The following is a 25,209-nucleotide window of genomic DNA, read 5'->3' on the forward strand; positions in this document are numbered from 1 at the left end:
GCACTTCACTTTCAGTTAAGGTTGTTTTGTCCTTTCTCTTGTAGTTGTTTCTTTACCGTTATCTTATGCTGAATACTGTTGTCTCGTATCATGCGGCTGTGGCAGAACCGCTGCAGCTTGCTTTCGGTATTGATGTTACTTCTGCACCATTTTGGAAGCTGTATATGGCGTTGTTTCACATCTGGCCTGCTCATGTGCCGCCTGAGCTGTCCTGGTCTTTGGACAGAGTGCTCTCTTATCTGTCTTCTCCTTGGTTTGTTGTGGGCCCTTCAGCTCAGAATTGTTTTTCTAAAGCTCTTTTCTTGTTGGCATTGGCCTCTGGGGGGTCAGGTTGGGGAGCTTTATGTTCTTCTCCGGCGCAGGGGTTTCTGCTCTTTTGATCGAGGTGATAGGTCTGCAGCCATCTCCTTCTTTTCTGGTGAAGAAGGAGACTGCTGCTTTCCGGAGGGGTCCTTGGGTTGTTAATACTTGATTGGTCAGGCCGGGGGTGCATCATGTGTTGTGTCCGGTTGCGGCTTTCCGCCATTATTTGCGCGCCATGGCCTCTGTGACCGGGGACGTGCTTTGGGTTGATCCAGTTTCCCTTCTTCCTTGTTCTAGGGTTCGGGTCTTTCAGGTTGTCCACAGGGTTATTCGGTCTACTCAGCCTATGGTCTATCCCCGTGCCCATGATGTTCGTAAGTTTGCTGCGTTGGCTGCCTTCTTCGGTAACATTTCCTGGGCTGACATTTGGGAACGGGGTTTTTGGTGGTCGAACAGGGTCCTAGCTGCATGCTACCTCGTAAATGTTCCTGGGCCTTGTCGGGCCTGTGTCCTATTGGGTTGTCGGTTGCAGCCTGTTGTCTCGATTTCGAGTTGAGGTGAAAGCACCGACCGCCTCCCGGGTAAGTCCATCTACCTGGGAGAGTAGAGGGACTTACCTGGGAGGTAAGTCGGAGCTCCAGGGAGCTCTGTAGCTCTGGGGAGCTGAAGGGGCTTCCACCAGGAAACCAGCACTAAATGTAATGAAATACCATTTTCTGGGTGAGATCCGGTGGCTCCCCCCCCCCCCCCCCCGGTTGGCGGTTTTTCGTGTGTTTTGATATCCAGCCTCAAACTGAATAGTGGATCGCCGGCGCGGTGGGTCTGGGGCTCCCCATTCCCCCTCCTGGGAAGGGGGTAGCTGCGCAATTATGCGGCGTGGCTCGTGTGACGTCATGCTCATTTGCTCGTTTTCATTTGGGGAGTTCTGTCCACTCACTAGTCTATTTTAGTCGTTTTAAGCAGAATAGGGGGTTTATTTTGAGGTGCTTACCTTTCTGGGTACCTGGCCCAATTGATGGCAGACATAGAAGGCTTCAAATCCCATGTATGCATTTCTATAGGCCATTGCTTCTCGTGCCTCTCTGAGGTGGCCAGGTTCTGGCTCGTGGTACCCGGTCGGCCTAGAACTCCATTCACACTGACTGATGCCAAAGTCTAATGATATACACATCAGCCTGGAAAGGCACCACAGATGCACCATTTGTGTGTCTGGTGTCTTCTTGCCTTACATGAGTGTCTGGTGTCTTCTTGCCTTACATGAGTGTCTGGTGTCTTCTTGCCTTACATGAGTGTCTGGTGTCTTCTTGCCTTACATGAGTGTCTGGTGTCTTCTTGCCTTACATGTGTGTCTGGTGTCTTCTTGCCTTACATGAGTGTCTGGTGTCTTCTTGCCTTACATGAGTGTCTGGTGTCTTCTTGCCTTACATGAGTGTCTGGTGTCTTCTTGCCTTACATGAGTGTCTGGTGTCTTCTTGCCTTACATGAGTGTCTGGTGTCTTCTTGCCTTACATGTGTGTCTGGTGTCTTCTTGCCTTACATGAGTGTCTGGTGCCTTCTTGCCTTACATGAGTGTCTGGTGTCTTCTTGCCTTACATGAGTGTCTGGTGTCTTCTTGCCTTACATGAGTGTCTGGTGTCTTCTTGCCTTACATGTGTGTCTGGTGTCTTCTTGCCTTACATGAGTGTCTGGTGTCTTCTTGCCTTACATGAGTGTCTGGTGTCTTCTTGCCTTACATGAGTGTCTGGTGTCTTCTTGCCTTACATGAGTGTCTGGTGTCTTCTTGCCTTACATGTGTGTCTGGTGTCTTCTTGCCTTACATGAGTGTCTGGTGTCTTCTTGCCTTACATGAGTGTCTGGTGTCTTCTTGCCTTACATGAGTGTCTGGTGTCTTCTTGCCTTACATGAGTGTCTGGTGTCTTCTTGCCTTACATGAGTGTCTGGTGTCTTCTTGCCTTACATGAGTGTCTGGTGTCTTCTTGCCTTACATGAGTGTCTGGTGTCTTCTTGCCTTACATGTGTGTCTGGTGTCTTCTTGCCTTACATGAGTGTCTGGTGTCTTCTTGCCTTACATGTGTGTCTGGTATCTTCTTGCCTTACATGAGTGTCTGGTGTCTTCTTGCCTTACATGTGTGTCTGGTATCTTCTTGCCTTACATGAGTGTCTGGTGCCTTCTTGCCTTACATGAGTTTTTGGTGCCTTCTTGCCTTACATGAGTTTTTGGTGCCTTCTTGCCTTACATGAGTGTCTGGTGCCTTCTTGCCTTACATGAGTGTCTGGTGCCTTCTTGCCTTACATGAGTGTCTGGTGTCTTCTTGCCTTACATGAGTGTCTGGTGCCTTCTTGCCTTACATGAGTGTCTGGTGCCTTCTTGCCTAACGTGTGTGGTGCCACCACCCTTGTGTACTGTGTGCTTATATTTTGCTACAGCTATTATGTCAGTTTTGAATTAAATGAAATGTTCTTTTCTGATGAGGTACCCAGTAACCCCCAATCCCAACCCTGCAACTTCCTTGTTGGGTGAAGGGGCTCAGTTTGGGTGGCTCGTGAGTAAGGAAGCTGAATGATTGGTATCTGGGGTGACCTAGGTTGGCCACCTGGAGGCAATGAGGCATATCACAGTTAGGGTGTTTGCACTGCAATAACTGAAAGCCCCTAATTTTCTTCCAGCAGAGGCTTGTTTTGTTATACTTAAGCTTTCTGGTATGATTATTTCTAGTTTTTGGAATGATCTGTGATTCCCAGGCTCCCCTTGCCTCATAGAGAGACCCAGATTCTGGTCCTGCTTCCCAGTTATCATGGTTGGGTTGCAGAGGCATGGTACATCTCTGTAAAGTTTGACTGGACCAGCACTTAGCTCAGGGAGCTACTGATGCCCTACAAGAAAATGAGTTTTATTAAATTTAAAGCTTGCTTTTTAAGTTAGAGTTCCCTCACCCAAAAATTTGACTCTTAAAAGATATTTTATTTTGCAGAGCACCAACAATCATTGGTTACATGCCATTTGAAGTGTTGGGAACTTCTGGATATGACTACTATCATGTTGACGACTTAGACAAAATTGCAGCTTGTCATGAACAATGTAAGTTATGAGTTAAGAGTGGCCCCTTCAACTTAAAGAATCTCTCTTGCTGAAAAACTAGTAGTAATTCTCAACAACTTCCTCCCTTTTATATTAAATTCATCAGATCACCATCTCTGTCTACTCTTCTCCTTCCATTCTGGTCACTGAATCTGTGCACAAGACCTTGTTACTGTCCCAATACTCTTATGTTACATCTCAAGATCATAACACAATAAATTATGTACAGATACTCTATTTTAAGGATTCTGCTATAATTTTCAAGGGTGATAATTTAAAGGAATGTGTATCTTAGCCATTAAAATGCATGACGAATTAATATATTTTATGAATTAATTGGTTTAAATCTTGCAATCCGAGATAGAAAGTTTTATTAAGTTTGGCTTAAAGACTGAGTCTGAAAATTAAAAAGAAATGGTGATTTTAAAAGTACAATATGTAATTTCTGGGGAAAGCCCTGTCGGCTCCCCGGAACTATCCAGGCTGAATGGACATGTTTAACTTTCTGGCATCAGTCAATGTGCATGGAGTTCTTGACCATGAGCCAGAACCTTGCCCCTTCACAGAGGCGCGAGGAACAATGGTCTATAGAAACTCCCGTGTGGTTGGGAGCATTCTGCATCTGCCAACGACAGGATCTGGCACCCAGAAAGGTAGGAGCCTCAAAACAAATCCCTATTCTGGTGAAACTATTGCTACTGAAAGCCAAATGAGTGGACAGAACTCACCAAACAAAAATTAGCAAACGAACATGACATGCTTGGAGCCACCTTTCACAAGTCACCTCGGGATCTACCCCTGCTGTGTCTTTTACTGCTCAGTACTCGGCCACCCTTGGATCTCAACTGGTGTCTTTGTTGCTTGTGTTTGCCTCTGGGTAGGGGGTAGTTTTTGTCACTGGTAGGGGCGCAGGGTACTGCACAGCTAGTTTTCACCTCTTACAGCGGCCGGCTCTGTTCCACCTGGGTACGTTGTCCTCTTGTCGGGTTTTGCTTTTTGTTTTTGTTTTTCTGCCTGGTGAGGGGATCTGCCTTGGTGGTTGACCCTTCTGTGTTGGGGTGTATGTTTCTATCATTATATCTATTCTCAGTTTTTGTGTGGTTGGTGGTACCCCTTGCCAGGCCCACGTGACTGGGCACGTCCCAGGGGTTCAGCTATTAGCAGATTGTTTGGTAGTCTTGGGCACCGGTTCACAGTACCCTGCCTGGGCTTCCCTTACATGCTAAGACTGACCTTAGCATGTTAATAAGGCTAAGGGCCCTGGGAAACCCTGTGGGGGTTCCGTGGTCCGATGGATATGACCCTTGAGTCCCGTCTCGCTTTGTGCGAGTCGGAAGGTTGCTCTGTTCCCTTGTCTCTTGGGGGGGACAATCACTGGTTGTGCCTCAGCCATGCTGCCTGTTGGGTCGGTGATTCTTTTGACCCGGAGTCATGCGACATTTGTTGCCAGTACATGCTCCAGTTCACCCAAGCTACTGATTATCATATGAGGGCGCAGGCGGCAGCTGCATTGCATCCCAGGTTTAGGTTGCTGCAACAGGCTAGGTTAGTTGCTTCCCCACATGCCCCATGAGACTACCCCGTTTTGGTTTTAGGGACCTAGACTTCGGAGTGGGAGTCGCTTTGGCTCTGGTTCCATTCTTCCCCCCCCTCTTGTCCTCCCCCTTCTGTTGTCCATCTGGGTCCTCCCCCCTTGCTTCCGGCTCAGACGTGTCTGAGGGTTTCGGAGTCAGGGCAGGGTTTAGTTGGTGTTGAGACTCGGGCAGTCTCATGGGAGTCCCCTTCCGGGGTGGCAGTTTAGGCATTTGATCCTGGTCCTCCTGCTGGAGCTTCTGGGTCTGACCAGTGGGCCCCCTTCATTTCTGCTTTTTCGGCTGCTCTTGCCTTTTCTTTAGAGGTGGGGGGTGTGGAGGACGGCTCGGCCCTGGATCCTCCGGGTGAGGTTCCTGGGGAAAGAGAGGACTTGACCTGGGGGCCTTGGGCCCTGTTGGACCCTGTTTCAGTTTTTGTACCCTTGGAGCGGGACTTGATGTTACAGGGTGTGGAGTTCTCTTTTGCTCCCTCCTTGTATGAGTTGGATTTGGCATCTACCCCCCTCCCTGGTGGGGTCGTACCAGGGATCTGAGTTCTTTCTCTCATGGTAGGCAAGTGGTGTCAGGTTTGGCGCCGGTGCAGCCTTTGGTGCTGTCCGTTTCTGTTCGGTGCGGGGGATCGCTCTTTGGGCCATTTGGGTGCTCGTAAGATGCGTCAGCCTTTTCGTCCCCTTGACAAGGTGGTGGGGGTGAGGCTCGCTCTATTTGAGGCTCTGTTTGAGGTGAGACTCCCCAAAACGGGACTGTGTGGACTCCGGTTCATTTTGGACTTGTCGTCAGAACCCGTGGTGCCATCCCTCGATGGGGTTTATTGCCCATCCTTTTGGATGACTACTCTGTCCCAGGTACGTCTTCTGTTGGAGCCGGTACTTAGATGGTGTCCCTGGACCCCAAGACGCATATTAGCACATCCTGATTCATCCGCGGTTCAGGGACTAGCTCGGTTTTGTGGTGGGACGTCAAGATTATCGCTTTCATTGTCTTCCATTCGGCTTGAATCTGGCGCCTCGCACTTCCTCTTGCCTTACTTGGGTCGTGGTGGCCCACCTGTGTCTGTTAGGTGTTCAGGTTCTGGCCTACCTCGACGCCTGGCGAGTTTCGGCTCCCAGCCTGTCCACGCGTCTGCTTGCCAGGGATTTGGTTCTTTCCCCGCTCGCCGAGTTCGGGTTCTTGATAAACTGGCGGAAGTCCCATCTGGTTCCCTCTCAGGTTCGGTCTTGGCTGGGGTCTTGTGTGGGACGCTCGGGCTGCTTCCTTGTCTCCTCCTCCTTCAGAGGTTCTGCTCTGTCCGCGTTCCCACCTTCGTCCATTTCTGAGGGGCTCCTGTGTAACGGGTGGTTGCTCGAGGGTCTGTGCGGGAGTCTGAACTTTGCCATGATGGTCTGCCAGCTGGGTCGGGTGTGACTTTGTCGGCTGTTTTGGTTTCTTTGGGGACGTCACTTCCACCTCTCTCGCAACCACTGGTTTCGGCCTCTGGGGGCCTTGCATCGGTTGCTGTGTTGCCTGCTTCCTCTTTCAGTTTTTCGGGGTTCAGTGCCTTGGCGCCTACCCGAGCCCTCGCTTGATGTTTCACAGACGTGTTGTCTCTTGGCTTGGGCTTTGTGACCAGTGCTCACCAAGCCGGCCAGGAGTGGTGGGTTCCGTCCCTCCGTCGGGCTCACAGCACAGTGAGGGAGTTCACGGTTGTGTGGATGTCGCTCCGGAGGATTCGGGTCTCTCGTGTATAGACAGTCTGGCTCCATTCGGATTGTTCCCCGATGGTTCATTGCCTGAACCGGGGGGGGGTTCGATGCGGTCCTTGGCTCTTTAGGGTTGGTCGCTTCGGGTGACTCATCTGCTGAGTTCACAGGGTTTGGCTCGCCTGGCGGTTCACGTTCGAGGGGTGTGTCCAATGTCCTGGCAGACGGCCGGTCCTGGTTCATTTCCCTGTCCATGGAATAGACGATTGATGCCGACTCGTTTCGTTGGCTCTGTCAGACGTTCAGGCCTCCAGAAGTGGATCTCTTTGCGTCGGCGTGTTCGAGGCATCTCCCAGTATATGTGGTGCCCTTCCCTGACTGCAAGGCCGTCGGGGTTGATGCCTTCAGGCAGGACTGGGCGAGGTGGGGTTACCTGTACCTCTTCCCGGTTCCGCTGTTGCTTCAGGTCCTGGCTCGCTTGGAGACTTACCAGGGAAGAGTAGTCTTCTTCGCCCTTTGGTGGCTAGCCCAGCCTTGGTTACAGGCGCTACTTGCTTAGTGTCTGAGCCCAAGGGTTTTCCAGCGGCTCCGCCTCTGTCAGGAAATCGGTCTTGCCCATTACGAGGCTGGTAGGCTCTTCTCCTTGAGTCTTCGCATCTTGTCTTTCTGACTTGAGTCTATCACCATTTGTATGGGGCACAGGTGGCTTTGTTGTTGGTCTCCCATCTGTGTGCTTCATCTCGGCGGCAGTATAAGGGTTCCTGGATTTCCTTTCGGTTTTTCCTATCACTGAGTAGATGTATTTCAGTCTCTGATAGGGTTGTTTTGTCCTTCCTGTCGTGGTTGTTTCAGGACCGACATCTTATGCTGAATACTGTCACCGCCTATCGTGTGGCACTGACGGAGCCTCTCCAGCTTGCGTTCAGTATTGATGTTACCTCTGCTCCATTCCACAAGTTGTCTCGTCCATTGTTTCACCTCCAACCTGCTCATGCGTCGCAAAGCCCTCCTGGTCCTTGGACCGTGTGCTCTCTTTCCTCTTCTCCTCGGTTTGTGGTGGCCCCTTCGGTTCAAGATTGTTTTTCAAGGCTCTTTTCCTGTTGGCATTGGCTTTTGGGGGTTGGATCGGGAAGCTTCGGGCTCTCCTCCAGCGCAGGGGTTTCTGCTTTTTTGGTCCTGGTGGTAGGTTTGTTCGATTGCAGCTGTCTCATTCTTTTCTGCTGAAGAATGAGACTGCTGCTTTCCGGAGGGGTCCTTGGGTTGTTGATGCTTGGTTGATCAGACCGTGGGTGCATCATATGTTGTGTCTGGTTGCGGCTCTTTGCCGTTAATTGTGCGCCACAGCTTCAGTGGCCAGTGATGAGCTGTGGGTTGATCCGGTTTCCCTTCTTCCCTGTTCCCAGGCTGACATTAGTTTGCTGCTTTGGCTGACGTCTTTGGCAACATGTCTTGGGTTGATATTCGGGCACGGGGTTGGCCTTACTGACCTATGTGAGGTAGGTCGTGTTTATGGGTGGCCCCCCCTCAGTTACTACCTGAGTTATAGTACTGGGCAGAGAAGCCTAAACCCTAGGGAAGCACTTGGGGTTATTGCTTGCAACATCGCTAGGCGCTATTGAAAAACCTGGGTTGAATGAAATGAAACACCATTTTCTGGGTGAGAGCCGGAGGCTCCCCATAGCTATACCGGGCTGATGTGCATATATTAGACCATGGCAACAGTCAGTCAATGGAGTTAAAGGCCTACTGGGGACCAGAGCCAGAACCTTGCCCCAATCAGATGAGTCATGAGAAGTAATGGCTTATAGATACCCCCCATGTAATTGGAAGCAGTCTATGTCTGCCAGGTCAGGCACCCAGGAAGATAAGAATTCCAAAACAAACCACAGCTAGTCAAAAATTGCAAACCGAATGCCAAACTAACAAGTAGAATCGAAAACAAGCAAACAAGCATGACTTCACCAGAGCCGCTGTGCAGCCATCTGTGTGAGTTTCCCCTCCCCGGGAGGGGGGAAGGGGGGATCCTAGACCTCTGTGCCAGCCATTACTCATCAGTTTAGAGGTTGAATATCAAAAATACAAAAAAAAAAAAAAAAAAAAAAGCTGACTGGAGGGAGGGAGGAAAGGATGCCGGGGAACCTCCGGGTCTTGCCCAGAAAATGGGATTTCATTACATTCTTATACGTGACTGGTTCAGTCTTCTCCTCGGCTCTTCGCGTCTGGTATTTTGACACGGGTATCACCAACTCTGTGGTGTTCAGGTGGCTTTGTTGACAGTGTCCCACCTGCGAGCTTCATCTTAGCAACAGTATCACATTCCTGGTGTTTCTATGCACTTTTTCTTGCTCTTTGTAGGTTGTCGTCTCTTTCGCATCGGGTTGTCTTGTCCTTTCTTGGGTTTTCAGGACTACAGTTATTTGATGTTTTTTACTGTTGCCTTGTTTTGTGCGGCGCTGGCGGAGCCGCTCCAGCTTGCGTTTGGGGTGGACGTCACATCTGCCCCGTTTCGTACTCTTTCTCGTGTTTTGTTTCACCTCCAGCCTGCTCATGCGTCGCCTGAGCCGTCCTGGTCCTTGATCAGGGTGCCTTCTTATCTTCTCAGTTTGTGGTAGCCCCTTCAGTTCAGATTTCTGCTCTTTGGTACCGGTGGTAGATTTGTACTTATGCAGCCTTTCTCTGTCCTGGCGACGGTCGAGACGGCTGCTTTCCGGAGGGGTTCTTGGGTTATTGATGCTTGATTGGTTTGGCCGGGGGTGCGTCCTGTGTTGTCCGGCTGCATTTTTTGCCGTTACCTGCGTACCGTGTCTGGGGATGCGCTTTGGTTTGATCTGGTTCCCCCTCGTTCCCTGTTTTCAGGGCTTAGGTCTCCCAGGTCGTCCACAGAGTTTTTCAGTCTTCCAGCCTGCGGTCTGTCTTTGCGCCTGTGCTGTTCAGACGTTTGCAGCTTTTGCTGCTGTGTTGTTGATGTCTAGGGCTAATTTCGGGCGCAGGGATTTGAGGGTCGCACAGGTTCTTGTCCGCCCATTCTTTATGCGTGTCTGCTCCTGTGCGTTCTTGTTGCCTTGGGTCGTAGGTTGCAACCTGTTGTCTCGGCTTCGCATTGAGGAATTTGTGGCGGCTGCCTCCCGGGTTAACCCTTTTTTTTCCTTCTTTTTGGGTATGAAGCTCCAGGGAGCCGTAGGGGCTCCCCACAGAAAACCAGTGTTGAATGTAATGAAACGCCATTTTCTGGGTGAGCCTCGAAGGCTCCCTGGCAACCCTCCCTCCCACTGGTCGGCGTTTTTTTCGTGTTGGTTGAAGCTTAGCTTCCGAACTGAAGCTTCGCAGCCGGCGCGGTAGGTCTGGGGCTCCCCCCTCCCCCTCTCGGGGCGGGGAGGGCTGCGCGGACAATTGGCGCGGCAGTAAAGTGTGATGTTTGCTTGTTTCCTTGTGATTGTAGGGAGTTTCTACCTCTCTGTTCAGTTTTTTGTTTTAGTTTTTTACCATGTGGGGTTTGTTTTGTTATGCCTACCTTTCTGGGTGCCTGACCCCGGTCGATGGCAGATAAGGAAAACCCCAACCACAAAGAGATTTTCCGAGGCCATTGCTCCCTGAAACCTCTCTGAAGGGGCCAGGTTCTGGCGCTGGTCCCTGGTAGGTCTGAACTCCTTAGCTAATGTCCCGGTCTAATATAACATACATTAGCCCGATAAGCTCCAGGGAGCCTCCGGGGCTTACCCAGAAAATGTCGTTTCATTACATTCAAGGCTGGTTTTTTTTGGTTATGCGCCTGTCAGTGACAAAGGCCAATTAGCCCTTAGCAACACAAGGGTTAAGTGTTAAACAAAATCATACAACCCTCTGCACAGTTAAGTGGTATAAGGACCTGCCCGAAATGCAATATGTGCTCTGGCTCTACAAGAATGTAAGAACTCTTGTGTATATAAAGAAAATAAAATAAAATAAAAAAGGGTCAACCAGAAGAGAAGTTTTATTACATTCAATACAAATTCTTTTAAATTTAATTATTATGAGGCATGTATGTGATAATGCATACATACATACTAGTCCTTAATACAGAAAGTCTAGCAAATTACAGATGACTGTGCTGAAGATATATTTTATTTACAGTGATGAAGACTGGCAAAGGGACTTCATGTTATTACCGTTTCCTGACCAAAGGGCAGCAGTGGATCTGGCTACAAACTCAGTATTACATCACGTACCACCAGTGGAACTCCAAGCCAGAATTTATTGTGTGCACCAATACTGTTGTGAGGTTATAAAATCATGTCAATTTCAGCTTTTTTTTTTTTTAAGATATGCAGGAGTGTGTAATAATTCCTATATACCTTAATTATTCCTTCTTGTATTGAAATAAATGATAAGATCTATATTAAAATATTGTAACAATTAGAAATATATATCTAAATCTGAACAACAATGATTGTAGTGATTCAGCATACAGTATTTAAAAAAAACACTGCACCCTCAAAAATCCACACCTCTATATAATGGATCCCTCTAAATAATGAACCAAATTCCTTCACCAGATCTTCCCTCCAAATTTCAAATGTCAGAAAAATGCCTGGAAACAGTATTTCCTAACTTATTAATTGAAATAGGGTCCCAAGATGTGGCTTTATGTAATGTACCTTTCTTACCTACAAATTCTCCACTGTTTCATGTAACAAATGAATGTACTTTTATACAATTAATAATAATAATAATAATAATAATAATATTATTATTATTATTATTATTATACAAACTTGATCATAAAAGACCAGCCTTTTTGGGTTTGAAAATAAAACAACATTTTCTGGGTGAGCCCAGGAGGCTCGCTGAAGCTATCTGAACTTATATGTGCTATATTAGTTTGGGATCATCAGTCACAAGAGCCCTTATGCCTACCGGGAACCACGAGCCAGAATCTGGCCCCCTCAGAGAGGCGCACGGAGCAATGGCCTATGAGCACTTTACATTTAAAGTATTGTATGTCATAATTGCCACTGACCAGGGAAGGACCCAGAAACTTAAGCGAATCAAAACAGACCACTGTCTGGTTGACCTTTTCAATCTACATCCAAAAGGATCAAAATAACCCCTAGAAAGAAACCCAACAAGCAACACTTCATGCAACTAGCACTTTCACTCGTTAGCGCTACACCCCTTGCCCCCTATGAGGGTGAGCTGGCAGCCCACCATTTCATTTCTGGAATGAGAAAAACTGCTGACTGGATGAAGGGAGTCAGAGAGCCTCGGGGCCTCACCCAGAAAATAACTTTTCATTATATTCAATGCTGGTTTTCTGTGGGAAGCCCTGTCGGCTCCCTGAAGCTAACTACCCAAAGATAAGTAAAAGGAGGGACTTACTTGGAAGGTGGCAGCACTGCAGGTCTCAAGAAGAGGAAGAGACAGACAGCTGTGACAGGGTCCTCAAAGCCACACACGGCAGGGAAGGAGCCGGAACATTCACGAGATACCTGGCGGCCAAGACTCTGTTCGACCTTCAAAACCCCCATGCCCAAATATCTGCCTAAAACATGTTGCCAGAAACCGCCGCAAGAGCAGCAGCTGTTGTTGTTTTAGATTCAGCTACTCGGAACAAAAGTTCCAAGTGGCATGGCTATGGTAAGCCCATAGTGGATTTACCTGGCACAGGAGTGTGACTGTGATGAGAACAACATACTTCCTAACATCATGGGCATGAGGGTAGACTGCAGGCTGGCTAGACTTCATGACACTGTGGACAACCTAAGACACACGAGCCCTGGAATAGGGAACCAAGGAAACCGGATCCACCCAGAGAGCGTCCACCATCACAGAACCAGCACAAAGCTGCCTCCGGACAAAGGTGCCACCAGCTGTTTCATTCTTCGCCAGAAAAGAAGAAGGCTGCAAATGAACAAAATGACCATATGGACCAAACTAACAGAATCCCCCGGCATCAAAGGAGAGCATGAAACGCCCCAACCTGACCCCCAGAGGCCAAGACCAACTAAAACAAGGCCTCCAAAAACAATCCCGAACCGAAGGGGCCACAACAAAGTGAGAAGAAGAAAGAAAAGAAAGAACACGGTCCAAAGACCAAGAAGGCTCAGGTGGTGCATGAGCATGCCGCAGGTGAAAAAACACACGTCAAAGCTAGCAGAACGGAGCAGATGTAACATCCAGCCTGATATGAATCCAGTCAAGCCAGAACCCAGATCAACAGCTGGACTGGGGGAAAGAGGTACAAGAACTCTCACCTCGACCAGTCCTCCCAAAAAGAGTCCACCGCGTGGGCCCCGCAGTTGGGGAAAGGCACCATGTACAATGGGAAACGCTGAAAACACTCTGACATGAAGTGGTCCACCTCCGAGCGCCCGTACCTTCGACTAAATGAAAGGAAGGAGGCGGCATCGACCGCCTGTTCCATAGTATAATAAAAATGAGCTCCACAGCTAAAACGGCTGGAATGCGGACAGGATACTAAGATCCATAAGCAAGAAACTGGACAAGCATACAGGGCAAGGTCGCTTGACACAAAATCGATGCCCATAATAAAATAATGAAAACAAGCCAATGATCACAGTCTGTGAACACAAGACTGAGGTACTATTATACAGAAGTACCATAGTCTCGTGCACAAGACAATACTGCCCCGGGAACACAAGACCAGGAGACGTGACCACCATCCACAATTTCTTTGGGAATGGACAGGGTGGAAAAAGATGAATGAATCAATACGATTGGTACATCCAGAATGGGAAACAGGTGGAAACTGAGTACCCAAAGGAGCCACCGAGTCATTAAAAAGAACTTGTCCAGAGGTAGAGTACTAAGGAAAGGGAATACAGAAGGCAGTGATGAGGTGGAGACTGCAAACATAAAGATGCAGAAGCTGAAGAAGATCAGGAATGTGTTCACCATTAGAATGGCGGGTGAGAGGCAGGGATGCCAGATTGGGCCACTTGTAGCCCAATTCGGTTACCAATTAGGATAATTGCATTCAATTAAAAAACCATCTACGTACGTCACTACTTACTATTTTTTTGGCTACAGTTAAAATAAGCTTTGCTGTTTATTCTAAAAAGCGAATTAATCGGAAAAAAAATATTTGGCTACTTTTATTGTAAAGTTTGTAACAATTAGTTCTTCAGCTCGCGACTGTCGGCAACTCAAATCTGGCATCCCTGGTGAGAGGTGGGCCCAAAGAGCCAAAGCGCAACCCCCGCAAGCATAACTAGAAGAATACAATGAGGCGAGTACAAACTTACCAAAACTACTGACAACACTTCGGCAGTAATGAGGGAAGCACACACCAATTCACAAACCTCTCCACCCATTTCATAGCAGACATAACCCACACTTGAGACATGTTACACATAACCCCACACCTGAGACATGTCACACATAGGTGAACGACTGAGTTACCGGTCAGAAAAATGGCGCATTAACTAAATGAAAAACACCCTAGAAAGCAGGAAAAGAATGATAAACTTTCAACTGTTGTATGCAGAGTGGATGACAACAAACCACAGCTGTGGAATAGTGCACCAAAACCAGTGCGCTGCCCTGGCGGCCAATTGCGGCAACACAAAACATCACACTCAGACACCGAAGGTTCACATACACACTCAGACACCCAAGGGTCACAAACTGTATAACAAAATACTTGCTAAAATCTAAACAACGAAATTGCTGATCGGAGAGGAAGGAAGAGCAGGGGTACCAAAAGCACTGGAACATAATGTGCAATAAATGTATGATGAACCACACGAAAAAGTCTGTTATAAACATTTTTCTGTGGAGAGCCCCTACGACTCCCTGGAGCTTATTGGGCTAATGTATGTTATATTAGACCGGGACATTAACTATGGAGTTCAGACCTACCAGGGACCAGTGCCAGAACCTGGCCCCTTCAGAGAGGTTTCAGGGAGTAATGGCCCTGGAAAACCCCCCTTGTGGTTGGGGTTTTCCTTATCTGCCATTGACCGGGATTAGGCACCCAGAAAGATAGGCATAACAAAACAAACCCCACATGGTAAAAAACTAAAACAAAAAAATGAACAGAGAGGTAGAAACTCCCTTCAATCCCAAGGAAACAAGCAAACATCACACTTTACTGCTGCACCGCTTGTCCGCGCAACCTTCCCTGAGAGGGAAAGGGGAGGGCCCCCGGACCTCACTGCACCGGCTGCCTAACACTCCAGTTCGTAAGCTAATGTCAACCGGGACAGACACTTCTCTGGCCTCGGTTTCCTAGGCGGTGTTTGCCTTAGTGGCACTCGCTGCCGTGTTTTGTGTTGTGCATTGGCCAGGTGTTCCTCATCAGTATTGGGGCTGCATGTGCTTAGAGGCTTTCTTCCCTAAGTGCCCTGTGAGTACTGCCCCTGCGTGACAGGGCTATCTTCCCTGGGGTGTTCGGGAACCATTTCCGTAGAAGTTCTTGCTGCTCGGCATTTGCCTCACTCTTGGGGCCAGCTGGGGCTTGGGGCCCTTGTTTGGCCTTGGGTAGGGACTGGTACTGTGCTGGTTAGGGCGTCAAGATGTTGTGTGACCTGCTACCTACGTGGCTACTGGTTCCTATTGCCTCTGGGGACGGTGTACTTTTGCGGGGGTTTTCTTTTGTTTTTCTTTTCTTTGCCTGGTTGGGGTCTGCCTAGTGTGGCTATAGTTCCACTGGTAGTGTTTGGTGGCCCTCTGCTAGGCCCCTGTGATTGTACACGTCTCAGAGTTTTTCGGTGTTGTCATCTACCCCTTGTTAGTTTTGGGTTAGAAGCCAGTTAGAAACACCTTGTCTGGGCTTCCTATAACAGTCAGCCTACGGGCCCTGGAAAACCCTGTTGAGGCTCGGTGGACCACTGGATGTATCTTCCGGGTTCCATCCCGTCTTCTGTGGGTTCGTTGGTTGCTGTGCCCTTGTCTCTCAGGGTGACAGTCACCACTTTTACCACCGTCATGCTGCCTGATGGGTCACTGACACCTTGACCCGGAGTCTTACGAGATGTTTTCACTGCTTGTTCTCCAGTACTCTCCTGATGTCCTTACTGTTCAGAGTACCAGCAGCATCCATGTTGCAAGCTTGGTTTAGGTTGCTGCAACCCACTAGGTTGGTTTCCCACCTGGATGCCCCGGGGCCGCCCCATTTTGATTAGGTGCTTTTCGCCCCTTTTCTCTCCTTGTTCCCGGCTCCTGACCGTTTGCGGGTTTCCGGGTCAGGGCGAGGTTTAGTTGGTGCCAAGACTCGGGCGGCTTCGGGGACTGCCCCGTTTGGATTGGGACGGAGGTTTTCGAGCCTGATCCTCCTGCTGAGGCTTCTTTGTCTTACTAGTGGCCCTCTCTTTGCTGCCTTTCCTCTGAACTCTTCCTTTTCTTTAAGGGCAGAGAGCATGGAGGATGGCTTTGCCCCAGGGCCTTCTGTTGCAGGTTCCTGGGACTGTGTGGCATGCTCACTAGCAGTTCTGGGGCTATTTGCCCCTGCCTGGGTTTTCTGCTTCTGGGCAGGGGTTTTCATCCCTCTTGTCTGCTTGCTTTATTTATTTATTTATTTATTTATTTATTTATTTATTTATTTATTTATTTATTTATTTATTTATTCATATACAAGAAGGTACATTGGGAATGTGAGGATACATAATATGGTAATTACAATCTTGTAAAGCCACTAGTACGCGCAGCGTTTCGGGCAGGTCCTTAACCCTCAAACCGCTAGGGGCCCAAATGGAATTCACACCCACAGGTGCAACAAAAAAAAAAATCCAAAAAATTCTTTCGTCTTATAGAAGTGTTCATTTTTGTTCCCTGATCACGGAAAAAATAACAAAAAAATCGTAGGTGGCATATTTTAGCCGCAATAGGGTAGGGAAGTGTGGCAAAAAAGGGGCGTTGGCAGAGCCTTCGCCAGACGAGGTCTACTCCGCCCGAGCTGTCAGACGGCAGTTGCCACAAATATATTATTACCTAATTATTTCAATGTCTCTGATTGATTTTTTCCTAGTTTTTTTGCAGTAATATTATTCCATACAGTGAATTGTGGTATATTTATATTATAAAATGTGTGAAAAATTGCTGTACTCAAAATTATGGTGTGCATATTAGTGATTCAATTATTATGTTCATAAAACAATAAACAAATAGTTTTGCTGTTGTTACACTATATACACAGGTTATATATAAGTATCTGCATGTTTTGTACACCATAACGAACTACTAAGTTGGTCTTGTGAGTCAAAAAGCAACGAGGAGTGACCGCCAAACACCAGCGAGCCACTCACTGCCACTCCCTTCCTCAACACCACCTCACTCACCCTCATTTACCTCCCACAATACTCTTTCTGTATTTATTCACTATACACAGACGTTATATATACGTATTTACATGTTTTGTTCACCATAACTGTACATCTAAGCTTGTATGGTGAGTAAAGGCCATAAGACGTAGCTACTCACACAGTCAGCTGATCGGCGGCCGCCCTCAAGGCCAGACGCACTAATATTTGTCCTCCAACAATATTGTTTGTGGTGTTATTATGCTATATACACACATTATATATAAGTATCTACCTGTTTTATTCACCATACCTGAACAAATAAGCTGGTATGGTGCCCAAAGACCATAGTGGCCATCAGTAAACAACATGCCAAGTCGTGCAGACGACGCTCCTCCCTCACCAAAATGGCGGCTCCCAACCTACTCCTCTCGCTGTTATCTCACACTATACACACGTTATATATAAGTATCTACATCTGTGTTCACCATAACGAACCACTAAGCTGGTATGGCGAGTGCAGTCAATAAATGGTGACCACACACAGTCAGAAAACAACGCCACCACCCTCCCTCCCACAGCATTACTCCTCCCTCCATGGAGCACAGTGCTAAATATCACCACAATCCTGCTATTATCAGAATCCTGGTCAGTTTTATCACAGGGGGGCTTCAGTAATACTATCGCTGCTAAACAATAGCAGTATCATTTATATTATGGTATTTGTAGGCGATGCTGTGGTCACAAGCTTAACAGCGGTGCTGTGAGCTCGTGCTGCGTGCGCCAGCCTTGGTGGCTTGCTCAATACTGACGCTGTAACACCCAAGAATGTTGGCCTGGATTTTTTTTCTAGGTGGCATCTGGCAACTATCGGTCGTGGCTGTATTATAGCTGCCCCTATCCCAGGCGGGACGTTTAAATTATAGCGCTAGACACGAAATCATATATAAATGATGTGCGCGGTTTCGGTTTTGTCACTGATATCATTTATATATGATATGCGCGGTTTGAGGGTTAATCTAAGAAAATTTTAAGTAGGTAAATACTTGCAAAATTTATAAAAAAAAATAACAGTTACATGGCAAGAAAAAAAAGATGAGAGAAAATTGTAGATACAGTATATTAAAGCACATAGGTAGCTAAGATTGATTGCAATGACAGCTTGAATGGTAGTTGACAAAAATTGGTATGCACAATACAGCATATGGCTAGCACATAAATGAAGACAGCAATGAACACAATGATAAGGTTGTTTGATACTACATAAAAATTAGGAGATTGGGTTACACTAGGTACAGAGCAAATTTAAAGCTCAGTGCAGGAAACTAAGAAGATGAAATTAGGTACTTTTTGGTTTTGCTTTTAAATAAGGCAAAAGTTTTACAGTTTTTCAATTCACTAGGGAGTGAGTTCCATAGACTAGGTCCCTTAATTTGCATAGTGTTTACACAGATTAAGTTTGACCCTGGGGATATCAAAGAGATATTTATTTCTGGTGTGGTGATAATGGGTCCTATTACATCTGTCCAGGGAGAGTTTCAGAGCATGGTTTGCATTTAAGAACAGGGTTTTGTAAATGTAGTTGACACAAGAGAATGTGTGGAGGGAGTTAATATTTAGCAAGTTTAGGGATTTAAACAAGAGTGTTGTCTGAAAGCAGAGTTAGTTATTATTCTGATAGCAGATTTTTGCTGCGTGATGATGGGCTTAAGGTGCTTTGCAGTGGTAGACCCCCATGCACAGATACCATAATTAAGATAGGGGTAGATTAGTGCATAATATAGTAAGAGGAGAGTAGAGTTAGGAACATAATATCTGATTTTGGAGAGTATACCAACTGTCTTAGAGACTTTCTTAGTTATGTGTTGAATGTGGGTGCTGAAGTTGAGTCTCTTGTCTAGGAATAGGCCAAGAAACTTGCCATCATTTTTATTACTGATGTTAATGTTGTCTATCTGTAGCTGAATTGCATTTGATGATTTGCTTCCAAATAAGATGTAGTAAGTCTTTTCGATGTTTAATGTTAGTTTGTTTGTTGACATCCATAAGTGGACTTTTTTTAATTCATTATTCACAACATTATTTAGTGTATGTGAGTTGAGGTCTGAATAGATAAGGGTAGTATCGTCAGCAAACAATATAGGTTTGAGAATATTAGAGCCTTTTTGCCTTATGGTTACATATTGGTGTAATATTGGTGGCTTTTTTACATATTGGTATTTTTTACATATTTTTACATATTGGCATTTTTTACATATTTTTTACATATTTTTACATATTGGTGTTACATATTGGTGGCTTTTTGCCTTATGGTTACATATTGGTGAACCCGGTGGGCTCTTGCAATCTGGTTACATATTGGTGCCTTTTTGCCTTATGGTTACATATCGGTGTCTGTCACTAAGATAGGATTCGATGTAGTCAAGGGCAAGGCCTCGGATTCCATAATGCTGGAGTTTAAGTAAGAGGTAGTTGTGATTAACAGTATCAAAGGCTTTTCTTAGGTTAATGAAGAGTCCAATCAGCAACTCGTTTTTGTCAAGGGCTGAGTAGATAACATCAAGGAGACTAATGATTGCATCGTTGGTGCTCTTTTGGGACCGGAAGCCAAACTGGCAGGGGCTGAGTATGTCGAATTTTACGAGGTAGGAATAGAGCTGTTTGTAAATAATTTTTTCAAATATTTTTGCTAGAATGGGTAGATTTGATATTGGTCTATAATTGTTTATGTCCGCCGGATTGCCTCCTTTATGGACTGGCGTTACTCTTGTTTTTTTTTGAGGATATCATGGAAGGTGTGACACTCTATAGATTTGTTGAACAGTAGTGCTATGGGTGGGGCAAGGGCATGGGAGGCTCTCTTGTACATAATGGATGGAATTTCACTGGTGTTCCCTGCCTTGGTTTTTAGAGAGTGTATGATGGACACAACATCTGCCGGGCTGATTGGTGAAAGGAGAAGAGAGTTTGGATAGCTGCCTGAGAGATATGTGTTAATATGTGTCTGAGTCTGTGGGATTTTACTGGCAAGATTAGCACCAACCGATGAAAAGAAACTATTAAATTCATTTGCCATTTCTAAATCAGTTGACGGTATATCCCCATCCTTGTAGAGTTTTATTTGGTTATGTGAGTGTTGTTTAGTTCCTAGGATACTAGAGATTGTTTTCCAAGTGCTTTTCATGTTGCCTTTTGCTTGATTGAATCTATTCACATAATATGCAAGCTTTGCCTTTCTTACGATACTGGTAAGCATTGATGAGTACCTGTTAGCTACTTCCTTTGAAACTAGGCCAATCCTAAGTTTCTTTTCATATTCATGTTTCTTGTTGATTGAGTTGAGAATGCCACTTGTGAGCCATGGATTGTTTAATCTTTTGTCAGTTACTTGCTTTTTAAGAAGGGGACAATGAAGGTTGTAGAGGCTTAGAGTTTTGGAGAGGAAGAGGTTAGCTAATGAATTTATATCCTGGGTATTATTGAATTCAGAATCCCAGTTAATATTGTGAAGTGCATCTGTAAGATTGCCTAAAGCTGATTCACTGTGTAGCCTAAATGAAAGTTTCTTGCTTTTTGGTGGTGTTATGTCCATGTTCGCTATGAGAAAGGTAGGATAGTGGTCAGTTGTTCTGTCATAGATTATACCAGATACAAGGGGAGCTGTTATGTTTGTCCATATGTGGTCCAAGGTAGTGGCTGATGTTTGAGTGACTCGGGTAGGTTTGGTGATTGTGGGGATTAGCATACAGGAGTTCATGCTGTTCACATTGGGGTTTCTTTAGGCCATTGCTTCTCATGCCTCTCTGAGGGGTCCAGGTTCTGGCTCATGGTCCCTGGTAGGCCTAAGAACTCCAATTGCTTTGACTGATGTCAGGGTCTGATACATTCATATCAGCCCAGATAGCTCCAGGGAGCCTCCGGGTCTCATCCAGGAAATCACGTTTCATTACATTCAACGCTGGTTTTTTTATATCTCATAATCCATGATGTTTATCATGGATTTATACCATCTCCAGAGGTTCTGATTAGTTATTAGTGCTCATTTTACTATTGTGTCATCCATCTTGTTCCCTTTCTTTTCTTTCTCCTTTTTGGCACACATTTTTATATGAATTCAGTAATGACCTTGAAATTTTCCCATGATGTTTCCATGCTATGATTTACCTTAGGGCCACTAACCCTAGTGGCCTCGACGAGGACAGAAAGCCAATGGCTTATCAAAGATCCCCCCCATTTGCCTTGAAAATGGAACTATATTACTTTTATATAATTGAATGAGTTCTCAAGGTATTTTATAGAAAATATTAAGCTAAAGAAAGAGTTTTGTATAGTATTTGGGAAAGTCAAAGGACCATGCTCATATACACTATTTGGGAGTCATGGCCCTGTCTCTGAAATATTGACTTTAACCACTGCACTGTGCCATAGTTTAATATGACATGTCACTGGTTCGCAGAATAACTTCCCCCCCAAAAAATTTAATTCCAAAATTGTTAAATACCCTCCCCTGACTACAATTATGTTGAAATAAATGCAAATAAACACTTACTTTGGCTGCAGTGGCATCAAGAAGATGAGCTGTGACATCACAGCCAGGTGGTCTCCCATGCTGTTGACTTCCAGAAGCGTTCGCACAGGTGAATCAACACGCGCGCGAGTTGCCACCAATTTTTATATGTCCATTTTTTGCACACTAATTCTAATGCATTTTTATAGTTTTTCTTGCTTATCTTGTGTATATTGATTGGTTTTATAATATTTACACAGTAGAACATCTGTATTGTCATCTTACATCACTAATGTGTCCACTAACACTGTTCATTATCCCAATAATACATGCTCAATTTATGAATTATTTACACACTGTATACCATCACAGACTATAAGCAGCACAAACTGTGCACAAACTCACATCACAACACTACCTTCTTGGCCAAATCTCCAAATCTCACCCGTAATTGCAACAATAGATCGACTGAATAAACAGATTTTGGTTTCTAGCTTTATTTCACCAAAAACATGTTGAAACAGTTCAACTCTGTTACATCCACAAGGTGAAAAGGCAACTTTTCTGTGGGGAGCCCCTACAGCTCCCTGGAGCTTATTGGGCTAATGTATGTTATATTAGACTGGGACATTAGCTAAGGAGTTCAGATCTACCAGGGACCAGCGCCAGAACCTGGCCCCTTCAGAGAGGTTTCATAGAGCAATGGCCCTGGAAAACCGCTTTGTGGTTGGGGTTTTCCTTATCTTCCATCAACTGGGGTTAGGCACCCAGAAAGGTAGACATAACAAAACAAACCCCGCATGGTAAAAAACTAAAACACAAAAAACTAACAGAGAGGTAGAAGCTACAATCCCATGGAAACAAGCAAACATCACACTTTACTGCCGCGCCGATCATCCGCGCAGCCCTCAACGCCCCGAGAGGGGGGAGGGGGTAACCCCGGACTGGGATAGACACTTCTCTGGCCTCAGTTTTCTAGGCGGTGTTTGCCTTGTGTGGTGTTCACTGCAGTGTGTTTTGTTGTGCGGTTGCTAGGTGTTCCTCATCAGTGCCGGGGCTGCATGCGCTTAGGGGCTTCCTTCCCTAAGCGCCCTGTGTGTATTGCCCCTGCGTGACAGGGTTATCTTCCCTGGGGCGTTCGGAAACCATTGCCGTAGAGGTTCTTGCTGCTCGGCATTTGCCTCGCCCTTGGGGCCAGCTGAGGCTTGGGGCCAGCTGAGGCTTGGGGCCATTGTTTGGCCCTGGAAAGGGACTGGAATTGTGTTGGTTAGGGCATCAAGGTGTTGCGCGACCTGCCACCTAAGTGGTGACTGGTTCCTGTTGCCTCTGGAGACGGTGTACTTTTGCGGGGTTTTTCTTTTGTTTTTATTTTTATTTGCCTGGTGGGAGTCTGCCTAGTGTGGTTATGGTTGCACTGGTAGTGTTTGGTGGCCCTCTGCTAGGCCCTGTGATTTTACACGTCACAGGGGTTTTCATTGTTGTCCTCTACCCCCTTGTTTTTTGGGGGGGTTTCTTAACCGGTTAGCAACACCTTGCCCGGGCTTCCCATAGCAGTCAGCCTACGGGCCCTGGAAACCCCTATCTGGGCTCAGTGGACCATTGAATGTGTCTTCCGGGTTCCAACCCATCTTGTACGGGATTGTTGGTTGCTGTGCCCTTGTCTCCGGGTGACAATCGCCACTTTTACCTCCGTCAGGCTGCCTGTTGGGTCACTGACACCTTGACCTGGAGTCTTGCGAGAGAGATTCTCTGCTTGTTCTCCAGTACTCAACTGATGTTATTACTGTTCAGAGTACAGGCGGCATCCGTGTTGCAAGCTAGGTTAGGTTGCTGCAACATGCTAGGTTGGTTTCCCACTCGGATGCCCCGGGACCGCCCCGTTTTGGTTAGGTCCTGTTCGCCCCTTTCTCTCCCTGTTCCCTGCTCCGGACCATTTGCCGGTTTTGGGGTTGGGGCGGGGTTTAGTTGGGGCCGAGACTCGGGCGGTTTTCGGGGGCTGCCCCGTTCGGGTTGGGGACGAAGGTTTTCGAGCCTGTTCCTCTTGCCAAGGCTTCTGGGTCTTACCAGCGGCCCTTTCTTGCTGCCTTTCCCATGGACTCTTCCATTTCTTTAACCCTTAAACTGTGCAACACGTCATATGACGTATTGGAGTACTACGCAAGATTTAAACGGCCCGCGGATACACGGGGTTCACCACACCTTCATCAGGGCTCTTGTAAACAGACGCCATTTTTTTTTAAAATTGTGGGCCAAACTCCCGGGTGTTAGGGACCTCAGTCTTGAGTGAGCTACCAAGCCTGACACACGCAGCATGAGCTCACAGTACAGCTGTTCAGCTTGTTACCACAGGATCGCCTAAAAATGCCATAATATACTTGTTCATGCTATTATGTAGCGATGATATTATTACAAAAGACCCCGACTGTGATAAAACTGACCAGGGTTCTGATAATAGCAGGATTGTGGTGATATTTAGCGCTGTGCGCCATGGAGGGAGGAGTAATGCTGTTGAAGGGAGGGTGGTAGCAATGTCTTCTGAGTGTGTGTGGCCACCTTTTATTGACTGCACTCACCATATCAGCCATATCAGCTTAGTTGTTCGCTCTGGTGAACACAAATGTAGATACTTATATATAACGTGTGTATAGAGGATATAAACAGCAAGAGGAGTAGGTTGGGAGCCGCCATTTTGGTGAGGGCGGTGGCGTCGACACCACTGTGCAGACGACGGTGTTGTTTACTGGTTACCACAATGGTCTTTGGGCACCATACCAGTTTACTTGTACAAGTATGGTGAATAAAACAGGTAGATATTTATATATAATGTGTGTATATAGCGTAATAACACCACAAACAGTATTGTTGGAGGAGAAATATTAGTGCATCTGGCCTTGAGGGCAGTAGCCATCAGCTGACTGTGTGAGGTCCTACGTCTTTGTGCCTTTACTCACCATACAAGCTTAGATGTACAGTTATGGTGAACAAAATATGTAAATACTTATATATAACGTCTGTATATAAAAGCAAAAACAGTATGGTGGGTGGAGAATGGTGGCAAGTCTGGTGAGGTGAGGGAGGGAGGGAGCGGCAGCCAGTGGCGGGCTGCCACTGCCACTCAGCATACCAACTTAGTGGTTCGTTATGGTGAACACGAATGTAGATACTTATATATAGCATCTGTATATAGTGAATAAAAGCAAAAACAGTATTGTGGGAGGAGAATGTGGGTGAGTCAGGTAACTTGAGGGAGGCCGTGAGTGGCTGGCTGGTACACGGCGGTCACTCCTCGTTACTTTTTGACAAATAATAGCAACTTAGTGGTTCGTTATGCTGAACAAAACATGCAGATACTTATATATAACCTGTGTGTATATAGTGTAATAACCGACAAAGTAGATTTGTTCACTGATTGATGAACATAATTGAATCAACAATATGCACACCATATTTTTGAGTATAGCAATGATTCACTCATTTTATTATATAAATATATCAAACTACACACTATTGAATAATATTAAAGCAAAAAAACTACGAAAAATCAATCAGAGACTTTGAAATAATTAGGTAATTATCTCTTTGTGGCAACTCCGGCCTGACAGCTGGCGATCAACAGACCCCCTGGGACGCACGCTGAGTCAGCGCCTGTTTTTTGCCAGACTTCCCCACCCTATAGTAAGTGGCAACTACTGCCCTATAGCGGGAAATAGTTGCCACTTACGATTTTTTTATTATTTTTCCCATGATCAGTGAACACAAATTAACAGATTAGCAAGAATAAAAACATTTTTTTTTTTCAAAATTACATGCGCCT

At 46.3% G+C, this 25,209-nt stretch overlaps 1 protein-coding gene across 4 annotated transcripts in view; it reads left to right on the forward strand.

Moving 5' to 3' along the window:
* The window catches only part of LOC123771083 (neuronal PAS domain-containing protein 2), a 232,933-nt gene that overhangs the window by 133,344 nt on the left and 74,380 nt on the right, over positions 1-25,209 (forward strand). For 3 of the 4 annotated variants that reach the window (XM_069309569.1, XM_069309571.1, XM_069309570.1), the window contains 3 exons: positions 3,276-3,382; positions 10,764-10,911; positions 21,449-21,525. In XM_069309569.1, coding sequence (XP_069165670.1) covers positions 3,276-3,382; positions 10,764-10,911; positions 21,449-21,525 — 332 coding nt within the window. The remainder of the gene's footprint in view (positions 1-3,275; positions 3,383-10,763; positions 10,912-21,448; positions 21,526-25,209) is intronic. The other variant, XM_045763406.2, reaches the window with a different exon arrangement.

Source organism: Procambarus clarkii, chromosome 65 (assembly GCF_040958095.1).
Source record: "Procambarus clarkii isolate CNS0578487 chromosome 65, FALCON_Pclarkii_2.0, whole genome shotgun sequence".
NCBI lineage: Eukaryota > Metazoa > Arthropoda > Malacostraca > Decapoda > Cambaridae > Procambarus > Procambarus clarkii.